The sequence below is a fragment of the Giraffa tippelskirchi genome, chromosome 1 (genome assembly GCF_054371585.1).
Source record: "Giraffa tippelskirchi isolate mGirTip1 chromosome 1, T2T-mGirTip1v1.2.pri, whole genome shotgun sequence".
NCBI classification, from domain to species: domain Eukaryota; kingdom Metazoa; phylum Chordata; class Mammalia; order Artiodactyla; family Giraffidae; genus Giraffa; species Giraffa tippelskirchi.
In genome coordinates this window covers 182,292,630-182,309,194 of record NC_137275.1, presented here as the reverse complement: position 1 = coordinate 182,309,194, position 16,565 = coordinate 182,292,630, and the positions used below count along the sequence as shown (strand labels likewise).

The window sequence follows — 16,565 nt, the reverse complement described above, 5'->3', positions numbered from 1 at the left end:
AGTGATAATTAGGCTTTGGAGACACAAAGTCAAATATGACAAGGTGCCTCCTGCACATATTTAGAAACCTGGCTGTTTAATGTGTTATATCTTGGTGAGATCTGGGCAAACCAATCCAGCTACATTCAAAGGGGGAAACAAAGAAAAAATGGGTTTAAGAGTAAAGCAGTGTGACATGGTGGTAAATCTTGGTATAGAAGTTGACCAGCCTTGGTTCATATCCAGGCATTTATTTGCTGTGTTATATAAGACAAACTACTTAACCTATCTAAACCTCAGTCTCTTTATCTGTAGGGATAATAACACCAACATCCTCATATTATTTTGAAGTTTAAATGAGATAATGAGATAAAGTGATTAGCACAGTGCTATGATTAAGGGTTTAGTAAAATGGTAGCCACATTCATGTACTGGAATAGATTGCCCAAAGAGATTGTGTAATTCCTAGGTTAAATACAAATCTCAAGAGCATAAATTCTGCCTTGATCATCTATGTTAATTCCATAATCTCCTCGACCATTAGTTCCTCTCTTATTTTTTCTTGTTCTAGCCCAGTTCTACTTTATTTTTTTGACAGTAGTAGTCAGAAATGTATACCTAGACACAATCTACTGTATTATGATACTTGATGTTTAGCAGCATTTTAATAAGAAATTTCCCTATTTGCTATAGTAGACCTGATCTGTATGTAACAAAATACATTTATAATGCACGAATCTCCCCTCTAGCAATTTTTTTCCCCACAAAGACCAAGAAGAGTGATTCATTTACTCAATTGCTATCTGATCTTTCCCCCTGAGTGTACCTCTTTTAGACACTGATCATTAAATTGTTACAGTCTTCAGCTCACTTAAAAATGTGTATTAAAAGTATTTTATTGCCTTTGGAGTCCTTTTCAAAGTATTTTTCAAATTATATTTGGTCTAGTTCAGTTTATAGCTAACCTGCTCTCTTTTGTGCGCTTCTTTGCTTTCCTTAAAAGGGCTAATTTTCTACTATTAAAAACTGTTTTTTTTTTCCTAAACCTCTGTAATTGTTGTTGTGGCCATCAATCAGACAATGTGGGAGTTTTGTTTATTCTTGGAACAGTTTTTAATTAAAAAATTTTTTTGGCATACTCACTTCCTAATCTTTGGGCTTTCCAGGTAGCTCAGATGGTAAAGAATCTGCCTGCAATGAGGAAGACCCAAGCTCCATCCCTGAATCAGGAAGATCCCCTGGAGAAGGGAATGGCTACCCACTCCAATGTTCTCACCTGGAGAATTCCATGGACAGGGGAGCCTGGTGGGCTACAGTCCATGGGGTTGCAAAGAGGCGGACACACCTGAGCAACTAAACACTAACTTCCCAATCTTATAGATATTTTTATTTTTGGCTTCTGATGAGATGTTTTAAAATAGTCTCCAGGCTTCTATTTTATTTTCGCTTTTCATTCATTTCATCTCCACCTCAGCATCTGCATTTGCTTATGTTGAAATCAGCAGAAATGATACCAAACCAGGGGTTATAGACTGAAGTTCTCAGTGCTGGGACAGCTTCAGAGTTACTATGTGACTTTGGTTAGGTCATTCAACTACTTTGGCCTCCAATTTCCTCTTCAGCCTAACGAAGGGGGTGTATTCATTTGCTAAACAAGTATTTACTATGCACATATTATAACACTATGACAGGTGCTGGAAAAATCTGCAATGAACGGAACAGTTGAGGTACCTTCCCTCATGGAATGTATAGTCTAGTGCTGTTAAATTATATAAATTCAAAAAATATGTAAACTCCAAGGCACTTTTGAATTTGTAGCAACGTAAGTATAATGTGACTTCCACTTAGTTTCAATTCTCTTTAGAATCAAATATAAGAACAATTTATGTGTGAAGTTTGTTTTGGACTTTTGGACATTCCTTTGACATCAATAATTTGCGCTTTGTCCTACAGGGTATTCCTTGGAAACCAGCGGGAGATGCTCTATCCAGAAAGGATTCAGGTCAAAATCTGCATACTGTATCCCCCTCTCTTTTTAAAAAATTGGATTGATTTATTTTCTTGGCTGTGTCACTTCTTGCAGGCTTAGTTGCTCTGGGGCATGTGGGGTCTTGGTCCCCCCACCAGGAATTGAATCCCCACTCCCTGCATTGCAAGACAGATTCTTTACCAGTGGACCACAAGGGAAGACCCTATCCCCATTTAAAAGTGAATCTTAAAGCATTTTTGGAAAGACATTTTAGATCTCTGCTTTCTGAAGCACATTAGAAAAAAGAATTATAGTAATAGTGCTCACTTGGAGGTAAAGAGCATTAATATTTCAGAGGAGGGAAAGAGTAGAGGAAAAGAGGAAAATTTGTGCCTAAAATTTGTACTGGCCTTAAAAGGCAGTAAAATTAGGGCCTTCAGAGATGCAGGGAACACCTTCTAGGTGGAAGGAACAATAGTGCTATATAGTGGTAATAATATTGGCTTGGAGTTAACTGAACTTTGGTTCAGGTTTCTCTTTCCTAGTTTGACCTGTGAAAATTGGAATAATAGCATCAAAACCCTACTACAGGGTTGTTGTGAGGTTTAAGTTGTATAATCCAGAGGAAATTCTTAGCCAAGTTCCTGGCAAAAAGTGGATACTTGGACCAAGACCCTCCCTTCCTTTTTAAAAAAATTAAAAAAAAATTTTAATTGGAGAATAATTGTTTTACAATGTTGTATTGGTTTCTGTGGTACAACAACTCAAATCAGTCATAACTATGTGCATGTATGTGTGTGTATGTATATATATATATACACACACACACACACACACACACACACACACACACACACACACACATACACCCTCTCCCTTTTGAGCCTCCCTCCCACTCCCCTCACTACCACCGTCACACCCCTCTAGGTCATCACAGAGCACCAAGCTGGGCTCCCTGTGTTATACAGCAGCTTCCCACTATCTGTTTTACATATGGTAGTGTATATATGTCGATGCTACTTTCTCAATTTGTCTTACCCTCTCCTTCCCCAGCTGTGTCCACAAGTCTATGTGGACTATGTATGTGGACTATGTGGACTATTTTCTATGTCTGCGTCTCCATTCCTTCCTTGCAGATAGGTTTATCAGTATCATTTTTCTAGATTTCTTACATATGCATTAATATATGATATTTATTTTTCTCTTTCTTACTTTAGTCTGTATAACAGGCTATAGGTCCATACACATCACTATAACTGACTCAAATTCATTGCTTTTTATGGCTGAGTAATATTGTATATATTCTGTTCCTTTTTCACGTGAATGTGGAGGACATTTGAGGCCAAGCTAAGGAGTTTGTTGAAGACTTAATACTGGTTCTACCATTTACCAGCCTCGTGACCTTTGCCAAGTTACTTAACCTCACTCAGTCTTCTCATCTCTAAAATGGAGCTAATAATATATCAGTTTCATGGGATTGATGTAAGGAGTGAACAAGTTAGTTAAAGGTCTTATGAAATATGTGGCACAAGGGATGTACTTATATTGTTCTTTTTCACTGGCCCTGAGGAGCGGGTGAAAGGTTTTGAGTTGGGAGCTGGGGAGAGTGACTCAATCTTTTCTTTAGGAAAGTCAATGTACTTGTGGTTTATGAATAGGAATTGGGTTGTGAGGGGTTAGGGTGAGACCAAAAGAGGGAAGAGAGTTGTTAGGGGATTGGTAAACACTCTGGATCAGAGGCACTGAGAGGCTGGTGAATAACGGTGGTAATAGGAAATGGAGAGGAGCCTCTCACTTAGACGAGAGATGTGCTATTCAAACCTCAACATGTACATGAATTCTCTAGGGATCTTGTAAAAATGCAGGTTCAGTAGGTCCAGGTAGGTCTGGAGTGCTGTGTTTTACAATAAGATCCTAGGTGGGTGCCAGTGATGCTGGTTCATGACCACACTGAATAGCAAGGGTTTTGAAGGTAATTTAGGAGCCCTCAAAAATAGGAGAATTGACAGTTGATTGGCCTTATGGGAAGGAGACAGAGAGATGGTGAGTTTCCAACAGAAGGAGCTAAATTGGGAAGGGAAAAGAGAAATGATGAACTTGTACTTCTGTGCTTTTTAGGGGTTGTAAGAGATAGAATGGTGTAATGGCAAAAAGGTAGATTTATTATCAGAAGACCTGGATTAAATTGTGGCTTCACCAATTATTAGAAAGATGACTTTGAACTTTAAGTCTCTTTCTTCAACTCTAAATGAGACACTATAATGACTATTTCAAAGGTTTGTTGGATAGATGAAATATATTGTTGTGAAAACTTTTCTCATGGTGGTCAGCACCTGGGTGACATCTACTGAATAAAAATGACATTCATAGACTATATGGAATTTTACTACTCCAGGTCCTCACAAGGCTGATCAAGGTTTTAATATGTATGTTTTTTCCTGCAGCGTGCACACTGGTACTTCAAATTGTACAGTAATTTGACAGCCTTCTGAACTTTATGTTTTCTAAGTGTTCATTACCTGACATAATTTCAGGGGATGTGAATGCCAGGATTGGCAGTGGGTCCAAAGAGCTACATCCATCAGAACCCTACAATTGTCTGATTCTTCCTTTTAAGGCACTTCTCCAAGAATAAACTGTCTGAATCAAAGAGGAAAATATCTGGTCAAACTCATTTATAATCATAGTTCCAATAATGGTAAATGGCAGGCTGTGGGATATATCTATGGACTTTCACTTACTTTTCCAACCAGAGGCAGCATTATTGATGATTGAAGAATTAGCTCTTCAGGGCTTATCTACAACCTTGACTTGGATATTTTAGACGGGTTGAAAGTAAATATTTTTCTCTTAAACTTAATCTGAACTTTCAAAATGTCCTTGCAACTGTCCCTAAACGTAACTCAATCAGGGAGATTTTTAGGAATGAAGTTAAACTGAAGCGAAAAAATAAATGTATAACAAAGAATTTATGGCACATATTTTATTTGGGAAGTCTTCATGACTAACTATTCATAATATTAACAAATTGTGGTGATACTGTTATGTTGCCAGACTCTTCAAGAACAAGATCTTTTATTTCTTGCTTTATAAGAGAGATCAGAAAGAAAAGAAAAGCTCTAGGCCATATTATCAAGATGTCATCTCAAATATAACTGAGATCGAGTTTTCTAAAGACTCGTTAAGTTGCAGTTCTTTTAGAAAACGACTCGTCCTTTCCAAAACTTAAATTATTCTGGAATATTCAGGGCTTGACCACAGGGATACCAACATAGCACATTTGGGAACTTGATCTTCTTTGGTATCAATTCAGGATGAAGAAATTCAGAATCATGTGCATGGATTGATTACTAAACATATCATTTCAATTACTACTTTGCCTCTCTGCATTTTGTTGTCCTCAGTATTCTCCATAGTCAGAACCCATTATTTTCATCAACTCTAAAAAAACCGTCTTTCAAGGCTGAAGAGAGCTCCAGAAGAGAGTTTCTGCTGCCAGAATTATTTTGATCTTGCTTGAGTAGTTGGCTGAAGTCCTTGCCAACTTATTTACCTCAATTAACTCCACAGGTATGGTTTCCTCAAGATGATCTCTAAGTGTGGTTGACTCTAGATTTAAAAAGGGAAATCCTCATCTCCCAAAATTGCAGAACCATTGAGGCTCTTAGATACTTCCTCAAAATAACATCATACATTTTTTTCTTAAATTGAAAGACTAAGTCTCAGTCTAATAGCTTGCTTGCATAAGGAGCTAACCAGCTCTATGTATAAATTATTTTCTACAGATAATTGCTATTAAAATATTTGTTGAATGAGTAGATTCTGTTATTTATTTTATCTTCTCCAGAGAATAACTGAGACTTTGTGAAAGTTTTATCTAGCTATATTATTTTTTTCCTTCATAAATCTCTTTCTGTATCTAACCATCATCCATCCAATAATCATAACTAGAAACCTGGGAGTTACCCTGGAGTCCTCCCTGCCCTTCCCATATCCATGCAGTTCCCAAGATTTGCTGACTTTTGCATCCTTAAGATGTGTTGGTTGACTCTGTTCTCCCTCTTGATCCCTCTGACACTATCTTGTCCAGGCTCTCACTTTCCTCTCTGGGCTTTTTCAACAGCATCCTAAGGGTTTTCTCTGCCTCCAGTAATGGGCTCCTCTGATTTACCCTTCAGAGCAATATATTTTAAAATCCAGATTTGATCAGGTAATTTCCTTTCATTGGTTCTCTGTCATCCAAGTAAAAAAAGATCCTTGGCATAAACTATAAGGCCTCCCCCAATCTGTCTTTTTTTATGAGCTTCTCCGGTTTATTTCCTACGTGCTGCTCATTGCCTAACATTGCGTGCTGCAGCATGGGGATCAGCCTCAGCACTGTTGACATTTGGGGCTGGATAATTGTTGGGAGGCAGGGGCTGTCTTGTGCCACTGTAAGATGTTTAGCAGCATCCTGGCCTCTACCCACTAGATGCCAGTGGTACTCTCTTCTCCCAGCTATGACAACCAAAAGTAACTCTAGGCATTGCTAAATATCCCCCAGGGGACAAAACTGCCCCTTGTTAGTAAGTCGGAAATTAGCCCATAATGCATAAATCCATGCTTACAAAAGTTGAAACAATATAGAACATAGAATTATTAATAAAAGTGAGAGTTTTCCAAGGTCAAAGTATTCTCATTAAAAAAAAAAAAAAGATTTACTACACACTGCCTCAGCATTGTCTCTACCAGACATTCCCCCCACCTTTGTGGCCATTGCCCCCTCAGGGTTCCAGGATTGTGTATCGAGGATGGAGGCTTCACCCACTCACCAGGTTATAAGAGCAGGTGATTCATGTTTTGGGTCTGCCTAACTCAAAGGCCATTTAAACAAAGCTTCCACAGGCCACATGCTTCTTCCATTCCTTCTCCAAATCCTTACAGTTCTTTTCTCTTCCATCCCCATAAAAATCCACAAACTGTAACAGTCAGAGCTGTTATCAAGCAAGAGACTTTTTGACATTTTGAATGTACAGTGTTACAAACATCAGTCCATAGACAGCACCAGAGATTCTGCTTCATCTGAGCAAGGGTGAACCCTGGGTGTGTGTGTGTGTGTGTGTGTGTGTGTGTGTGTGTGTGTGTGTGTGCATCCAGGTATCCAACATTTTGACAGCTGAGTACACCACTTCACGTTCACATGGATACAGCACGAAGTAGTAGCCACACTTAAAAAATTCCAAGTTATATAAATTGTTATAGCAGATGGAAGAAAAGATGCCTAAATATGCCTATATCCTAAATACTGAGCAGGCCTTAAAAACAAACTAGGTAAAGAGGAAATACCTGTGAGGGCTCTTTATGAAGATAACAAAAGAATGCTTGATGGTGGGGAAATGTAGCTACTTTCATAAAGGTTTCCAGCTATGGGAACAAAGGGGGAAAGAAAGAAATCCTTTCCACATGAGTTTAACTCTAGAGACCCCATTCTTTACAAGTGGGAACTTAACCCTTTCCCCCGATTCTGTGGATTATCCTTTTTCAGCCTTCCTCAACACTTAGGATCCCATGGAGGTCGCTAAGAACAGTGGGGGTGAAGTGTTCCTAGTAGTAGAAATGAAGATGAGAGAGTGAACTGGAAAAACGCTTTAAGAACTCTAATTGAGACAAACCTGACTGCAAGATTGTATCTGTGCTATGATTACAACTGTAAAAATTCTGTCTGCATATGGACAGGGACTGAAAGGGAGCATGAAAAAAAAAAAGTAAACAGTTTGGTTTGTAGGATGGCAGAATTTTGGGTGGATTTTTCTTTCTTTTATTTTGAGTTTTGTCAATGTTTTTGTAATGTTTTGCAATAAACAATACTATAAAAGAAGCAGCTGAACCTGCTGACTAATTATTGTTAGAAAGAGCAGCTTAGCGTCAACTCTGTCAGAGCTAAAAATCTCTGCATTTGACAGATGCTCTCCAGCATTTAAGTTGATAATATCAGATAACCTTAACCAAGAAGGCGACTCCTTCTGGTCCAAAGGAGCATTTTAAAAACCATTTTATTTTTGTAGCTAACTCCTGACAAGCACACCAGGTATTAGTTCAATGGGAGCCATAAGGAGGGTGTTTCATTTTTGCTTTTTTTTTTAATAGTTGAAATGGTTGATTGGTTATGCTTGTCCTAAGAAAAGTCTTGGACCAAATCGTCTGCAATATGGTGAAACACTCAGGGTCTTTAAAAGAGTGTCTAAGTATGTGAGTGGATTCACACTCCACTTTGAGGGAAATACTGCTGTCACCTGCAGGAACCCCTGCAGCTTATCTTCGAGCAGAAATGGGGTGGCAAATATACAAGTCATGTTCTTAAAAAATTGACAACAGAATGTCAACCTCACTTCCTGCGCATCTGGTGTTGAAAGTGTATGGATAATCAACATCAAAGACTATTGGCACTTCAGGTACTTGTCAGCAAATTCAGTCTTGAAGTGACCTCTATCTGTGCACTTGCCAAGGGCTCACCTAAGACATGATGTTGGAGAGATGATGAACAGGTGAGCCCTCCATTCCTCATCTAAGGACTCTAATCTCTGTTCCTGTGGTTTGTTGTAGTATCAGGAAGCAGCATACCTGGGCTGGATCACCTCTGTTCCCAACAGGAATGCTCTTATTGAGTTAAAAATTTAGTGTTATACTATGAGCCCTTATGAGATTCAATATAAGAATTGTTCACTGGTTCACCTGAATCGATCACAACAATGTTAATCGGTTATACTCTAATACAAAATAAATAAATACAAAGAATGGTCTATTGGAACATGCTTTTGCATTTTTTTTTTTTTTGCAAATAATGCTGAGGATTTTGTACCTTATGTTATCTAAAATCTATTGTTGAAAAAATTAAGTGGTAAATTCCTTCTGGATTTAGGACATTAGCTTTGTTTGTAACACATATTAGAAAACAGGTTTTTCTCTTTGTCCTTTAGGTACTGGGAAACTCCTGCTTAGTCACTAGTAACCCTCCTCTCGTAATTTCATACAGATCAGAGCAAGTGAGGAACTCAGTAGAGTCAGGCAAAAGAAGGAGAGTACTATTAATATTTGGTGCCCATTCAGTTGCTGTGCCTGTTTTGGCTTAGGTAAGTAGGTACAACACTTTCAGTTTTAATGATCTCATTAGAATTTATTTCTCCAAGAATTTGTTGTTCCTGAAGTGCTAGATTTTTCATAAAAGAAGAAATGCATTTCATTTTCTATAAATATCAAAATTAATTAGTCATCATTAAAACTATTCATTAAAATTCAAAATTAGGTGAGAATATTCTTCATAGATTTTTTTTAAGCCTTGAAGAGATCTATTTATTATAGTATCTATAGCTCTACTATTTAAGGAAATTATGACATAAGGTTCATAATTGAATTAAGCCAATACCTTTGCCCACATTAAAACTATGGTATCTTATTAGGAAAGTGTAGGCAACTGAGTAGAATTGCTTTTGTAGATCTCACCCCAGTGTATCTAGTGGGGAACATAGTCATTCATTTGCTCATTTGTTCTTTCATTCTTTCAACCTGTGCATCTAATATGTTCCAGGGACCATGTAAAGTGCCCAGGATACATCAGTAAACAGAACAGGCAGAACTCCCTGCCTTTACAGAATTGTATTCTAATGGAGAGGGGGGGAAGACAGTCAGTAAGTAATAAACAAAAAATTATATGATGTTAACAGTTGGTATTAAGGCTGTGATGAAAAGTCAAGAGGATAAGAGAGAGATACGGTGTACTGGGTGTGGGGGTGGAATTTGCTATTTTAAATAGTGTGACCAGGTGGCATCTGAGCCTAGATCAGAAGGAGAGAGCAGTGTCTCTCCAGGAAGAGTTTCCATGCAGAAGGAACAGTTTGTGCAAAAACTCTAAGGCACAAAGGGAAGTGTGTGTGTTTGAGGAAAGTGAGACAGATGTGGCAGGAATGGAGGATGGGAGGGGAATTGTGGGAGGCCATTGAAGAATGAGGGAGCCAGAGCTTGGAGGCTTCTTTCTTGTATTGGTTTCAAGATTTCATGGGTCTGTGACTTTCTTGTCAACTAGACTGTTAACCTATTGAAGACTGGGACATGTTTTTATCCTCTCTGTAGTCCCTGATGTACTTGGCACAAGATATTATATATAACAAGTACTCAGAAAAATACTTGTTGGTTGAATAATTTTGCTTCCAAGGCATCCTTATCCAAGATGCAAACACTCCTGGAAGGGGAGTTCATACCCAGCCTAACACCTTAGTGTGGCTGAATTGACAGGACCAGTTTCATCCTTGAAATTCTGAGGTTCTGGAGTGGAAGAAGATTGTCAAATGAAGAAAAGAAAATTTGCCTACATCACATCTTTGTCTATGGCTGATTTTGCTGAGTATAAGTGAAGTCGCTCAGCCGTGTCCGACTCTTTGTGACCCCATGGACTGTATCCTACAAGCTCCTCTGTCCATGGGATTTTCCAGACGAGAATACTGGAGTGGGTTGCCATTTCCTTTTGCTGAGTATAAAGTCTACCTAAAATGTCAAATGTCAGAATATGTATTAGAGTAAAAAATATCTGAATGATATTTTAGTGATTTGAAAGAATTAAAGAACATCCAAGATAGTTACTTCCTCTGTTTTCTGAGAGTACTTCCAACGGTGAGAAAATCTTGTTAATTCATGTCTATTACTTCCATAGACTTCAGAGAAAACTGGTAGCAGAGGTTCAATGAGTTCCTGGCCATAGAAAGTGTTAAATTAGAGGGTTAATAGCCACTTTCAAGCCATTCATCCATCCATCCATCCGGTGAAAATTATTGAACACATACTATAGACTGAACAATGAAGGGTTCCATGAAGGACTACAATGTTGAGGAACTCACAGGTGAGTAAGAAGAACTGATCTAATATGGTACACTGTGTTAAATATCATGCATTGAAAAAACAAAGTTCCATGAGGTCAGGGAAGCTTGGAAATTCTTCATAGGGCAAATACCATTTGAATTGTCAAAGCTCTTTTGTGATCTTCCCCTACCTCCCCCAACCCAAGGCAGTGTATTTCTCTCTGCTGTCTTCCTGTGGCACTTTTTACCTGTTTCTGATTACAGCAGTGCCCTGTTTATTGAAATTATCTGTGTACTGTCTACCCTGTCTGCCTGACCCTTTAATGGCAGAGACTGTGTCTTATCATCTATGTCCCTACCCAGTATCCAATATAGGTCAAAAGGTGCTTGTTAACAGACTCAAAATTAATAAATCTTGAAGACTAAGTAGAAATTTGCTGGGTCCAGGAGGAGAGAGAAGGGCGTTCAGGACAGAGGCATGAACCTGTGAGAAGTGTGTATGGAGGCATCTAAGGGTATATATAGCATGTTAGGAAAATGGTGGGTGGGTTTGGAAGACTGACATGGGGGGAACATTCAGGGGAGAGTTGGGAGATGATGACTGAGGAATGAAGCATGACATTATGATGGGTCCCCTGGAAGCGAATGACATAGCAGAACGTAAAGCATTTTAGAAACCATCAAGCAATATTTGCCACAGCTGTCCTGGACCCCAACTCCAGCCTCCAGACTGGCCTCACTCTTCATTCTACTTTGAGTCTCACTCATCCCTTACAATCATGTTTGCTTTCTTCTGAGGGTTTGCAAAGCAAATTTTTACACTTTATTTTTTTTCTGTTTCTGTTTTACTTTTATTGAGTTTAAAATATCTTTGTTGTCAATCATTAGGTTGTCGAATTTCTGTCAATTTTTGTTCATCTGTTTTTTAAAATTATTTATTTTTTATTGAAGGATAATTGCTTTACAGAATTTTGCTGTTTCCCGTCAAACCTCAACATGAATCAGCCAAAGGTATACACGTATCTCCTCCGTTTTGAACTTCCCTCCCATCTCCCTCCTCATCCCACCACTCTAGGTTGATACAGAGCCCTGTTTGAGTTTCCTGAGCCATATAGCAGATTCCTATTGGCTATCTATTTTACATATGGTAATGTAAGTTTCCATGTTACTCTTTCCATACATCTCACCCTCTCCTCCCCTCTCCACATGTCCATAAGTCTATTCTCTATGTCTGTTTCTCCACTGTTGCCCTGTAAGTAAATTCTTCAGTACCATTTTTCTAGATTCTGTATATATGCATTAGAATACGATATTTATCTTTCCTTTTCTGACTCACTTCGCTCTGTATAATAGGTTCTAGGTTCATCCACCTCATTAGAAATGACTCAAATGTGTTCCTTTTTATGGCTGAATAATATTCCATTGTGTATATGTACCACAACTTCTTTATCCATTCATCTGTCGATGGACGTCTAGGTTACTTCCATGTTCTAGCTATTGTAAATAGTGCTGCAATGAACAATGAGATTTCAATTTTGGTTTCCTCAGGATATATGCCTAGGAGTGGGATTGCTGGGTCATATGGTGGTTTTATTCCTAGTTTAAGAAACTAGGAATCCCCATACTGTCTTCCATAGTGGCTGTATCAATTTACATTCCCACCAACAGTGCAAGAGCGTTCCCTTTTCTTCACAACCTCTCCAGCTTGTTGTTTGTAGACATTTTGATGATGGCCATTCTGACTGGTGTGAGGTGACATCTCATTGTAGTTTTGATTTGCATTTCTCTAATAATCAGCAATGTGAGCATCTTTTCATGTGTTTGTTAGCCATCTGTATGTCTTTTTTGGAGAAATGTCTCTTTAGGTCTTTTTCCCACTTTTTGATTGGGTTGTTTGTTTTTCTGGTATTGAGTTGTATGAGCTGCTTGCATATTTTGGAAATTAATCCTTTGTCAGTTGTTTCATTTGCTGTTATTTTCTCCCATTCTGAGGGTTGTCTTTTCACCTTGCTTATAGTTTCCTTTGCTGTGAAAAATCTTTTAAGTTTAATCAGGTCCCCCTTGTTTACTTTTGTTTTTATTTCTGTTACTCTAGGAGGTGGATCATAGAAGATCTTGCTTTGATTTCTATCATCAAGTGTTCTGCCTATGTTTTCCTCTAAGAGTTTTATAGTTTCTGGTCTTACATTTAGGCCTTTAATCCATTTTGAGTTTATCTTTGTGTATGGTGTTAGGAAGTGTTCTAATTTCATTCTTTTACATTTAGCTGTCCAGTTTTCCCAGCACCATTTATTGAAGAGGCTGTCTTTGCCCTATTGTATATTCTTGGCTCCTTTGTCAAAAATAAGGTACCAATAGGTGCATGGGTTTTTTTCTGGGCTTTCTATCTTGTTCCATTGGTCTATATTTCTGTTTTTGTGCCAGTACCATACTGTCTTGATGACTGCAGCTTTGTAGTATATGATTCTTCCAGCTCCATTCTTCTTTCTCAAGACTGCTTTGACTGTTCAGGGTCTTTTGTGTTTCCATATGAATTGTGAAATTTTTTGTTCTAGTTCTGTGAAAAATGCCATTGGTAATTTGATAGGGATTGCATTGAATCTGTAGATTGTGTTTGGTAGTATAGTCATTTTCACAATATTGATTCTTCCTACCCAGGAACATGGAATATCTCTCCATCCTTTTATGTCATGTTTGATTCCTCTCATCAGTGTCTTATAATTTTCTGTGTACAGTTCTTTTGTCTCTTTAGGGAAGTTTATTCCTAGATATTTAATTCTTTTTGTTGCAGTGGTGAATGGGATTGATTCCTTAATTTCTCTTTCTGATTTTTCCTTGTTAGTATACAGAAATGTAAGTGATTTCTGTGTATTGATTTTGTATCCTGCAACTTTGCTAAATTCACTGATTAGCTCTAGTAATTTTCTGATACTATCTTTAGGGTTTTCTATGTACAATATCATGTCATTTGCAAACAGTGAGAGCTTTACTTCTTTTCTGATCTGGATTCCTTTAATTTCTTTTTCTTCTCTGATTGCTGTAGCTAAGACTTCCAGAACTATGTTGAATAATAGTGAGGAAAGTGGATACCCTTGTCTTGTTCCTGATCTTAGGGGGAATGTTTTCAGTTTTTCACCATTGATAATTGTGTAATTTGTCTCTGTATGTTTACTCTTTAATTCTTCTAGGTCTTTGTTAATTGATTCTTGCATATTCTCCAGTTTGTTTTCAAGGTGTTTGATCATCTTTACTATCATTATTCTGAATTCTTTTTCAGGTAGTTTGCCTATTTCCTCTTCATTTACTTGGACTTCTGTGTTTCTAGTTTGTTCCTTCATTTGTGTAGTATTTCTCTGTCTTTTCATTTTTTTTTTTTTAACTTACTGTGTTTGAGGTCTCCTTTTCCCAGGCTTCAAGAAAAGTTGAATCCTTTCCTTGAAGAAGGTTGAATTCTTTCTTCCTTTTGGTTCCTGCCCTCCTAACATTGGTTCAGTGGTTTGTGTAAGCTCTATATAGGGTGAGATTTGTGCTGAGTTTTTGTTTGTTTGTTTTCCCCCTGATGGGCAAGGCTGAGTGAGGTGGTAATCCTGTCTGCTGATGACTGGGTTTGTGTTTTTGTTTTGTTTGTTGTTCAGATGAGGCATTTGCACAGGGTGCTTACTGGTGGTTGGGTGATGCTGCATCTTGTATTCAAGTGGTTTCCTTTGTGTGAGTTCTCACTATTTGATACTCCCGAGGGTTAGGGTCGTGGAGTCAGTGCTCCCACTCCAAAGGCTCAGGGCTTGATTTCAAGTTTTGAGTGGTTCTGTATATTCTTTTTCACTGGTCAGGTACTCCTGTCTGCTCTCAGCTGGTGTTCTGCATGCACTTCTTTGTCTAAAGGTATATCCTGATGTATCCGTGGAGAGAGATATACTTCATGTCCACCTACTCTTCTGCCATCTTGTTTTCTCAAATTTTGCATTTTAGTTGTAGGTTTAGCTACATTCTATTTATAGCTTTCACATCCTACCAGACAGAGAAATATCCTTTTTCCTTATTGAAATGACCTTGTTTCATCTACTTTCTAAATTATTCCATGAGAAATTAAGCATCCTTTTTCTTTTTTTCTTAAATCATTCACTGTTCCTAGTGACTGGCTTCATCACTGTCCATACAATTTCTCCAGCTCGAAATGTGGACTTTATTCTAACCCCTACTTTTCTCAAAGTGCTCCCTTCTAGTCAATCCTAGGTTTTCCTAGTATAATATCCAAATGAATCTTGACTTTGTTCCCTTCTCTTTATTCACATAGCTTAAGTTCAGGCCGCTTTTATCTCTCACTGGATTACTGCAACAACCTCCCACCTCTACTTTTTTGCTTATCTACCTACCTAAATCCAGCCACTGCAGTTTTATTTCTTTTTTTTTTATTTAAAAATTTTACAATTTTGGTAAATATACATAACACAAGATTTACCATTTTAACCATTTTTAGGTATATAGTTCAGCAGCATTAAGTACATTCACGTTGTGGTGCCATCAGCACCATCCATCTCCAGAACTTTTTTCATCATCCTGAACTGAAGTTCTAAATCCATGTTCAGTTCTTTGGCCCATTTTTTGATTGGGTCGTTTATTTTTCTGAAATTCAGCTGCAGGAGTTGCTTGTATATTTTTGAGATTAATTGTTTGTCTGTTGCTTCATTTGCTATTATTTTCTCCCATTCTGAAGGCTGTCTTTTCACCTTGCTTATAGTTTCCTTTGTTGTGCAAAAGCTTTTAATTTTAATTAGGTCCCATTTGTTTATTTTTGCTTTTATTTCCAATATTCTGGGAGGTGGGTCATGGAGGATCCTGCTGTGATCTATGTCGGAGAGTGTTTTGCCTATGTTTTCCTCTAGGAGTTTTATAGTTTCTGGTCTTACGTTTAGATCTTTAATCTGTTTTGAGTTTATTTTTGTGTATGGTGTTAGGAAGTGTTCTAGTTTCATTCTTTTACAAGTGGTTAACCAGTTTTCCCAGCACCACTTGTTAAAGAGATTGTCTTTTCTCCATTGTATATTCTTGCCTCCTTTGTCGAAGATAAGGTGTCCATAGGTGCTTGGGTTTATCTCTGGGCTTTCTATTTTGTTCCATTGATCTATATTACTATCTTTGTGCAAGTACCATACTGTCTCGATGACTGTGGCTTTGTAGTAGAGCCTGAAGTCAGGCAGGTTGATTCCTCCAGTTCCATTCTTCTTTCTCAAGATTGCTTTGGCTTAAAAAACTGGGAATAGAACTGCCATATGACCCAGCAATCCCACTGCTGGGCACACACACTGAGGAAACCAGAATTGAAAGAGACACGTGTACCCCAATGTTCATCGTAGCACTGTTTACAATAGCCAGGACATGGAAGCAACCTAGATGTCCATCAGCAGACGAATGGATAAGGAAGCTGTGGTACATATACACAATGGAATATTACTCAGCCATTAAAAAAAATACATTTGAATCGGTTCTATTGAGATGGATGAAACTGGAGCCCATTATACAGAGTGAAGTAAGCCAGAAAGAAAAACACCAATACAGTATACTAATGCATATATATGGAATTTGAAAGATGGTAACAATAACCCTATATACGAGACAGAATAAGAGACACAGATGCGTAGAACAGTCTTATGGACTCTGAGGGAGAAGGTGAGGGTGGGACGTTCTGGGAGAATAGCATTGAAACATGTATTATTATCATATGTGAAACAGAACACCATTCCATGTTCGATGCATGAGACAAATGCTCAGGGCTGGGGCAATGGGATGAC

The 16,565-nt window shown here is 38.0% G+C and overlaps 1 protein-coding gene across 1 annotated transcript in view; it reads left to right on the top strand.

Annotated features, from left to right (window-relative positions):
* The window catches only part of LOC145514435 (transmembrane and coiled-coil domain-containing protein 5B-like), a 107,805-nt gene that overhangs the window by 71,581 nt on the left and 19,659 nt on the right, over positions 1-16,565 (top strand). Inside the window, exon 4 of the mRNA XM_081512226.1 lies at positions 1,933-1,981. Within this exon, the coding sequence (XP_081368352.1) occupies positions 1,933-1,981 (49 nt within the window). The remainder of the gene's footprint in view (positions 1-1,932; positions 1,982-16,565) is intronic.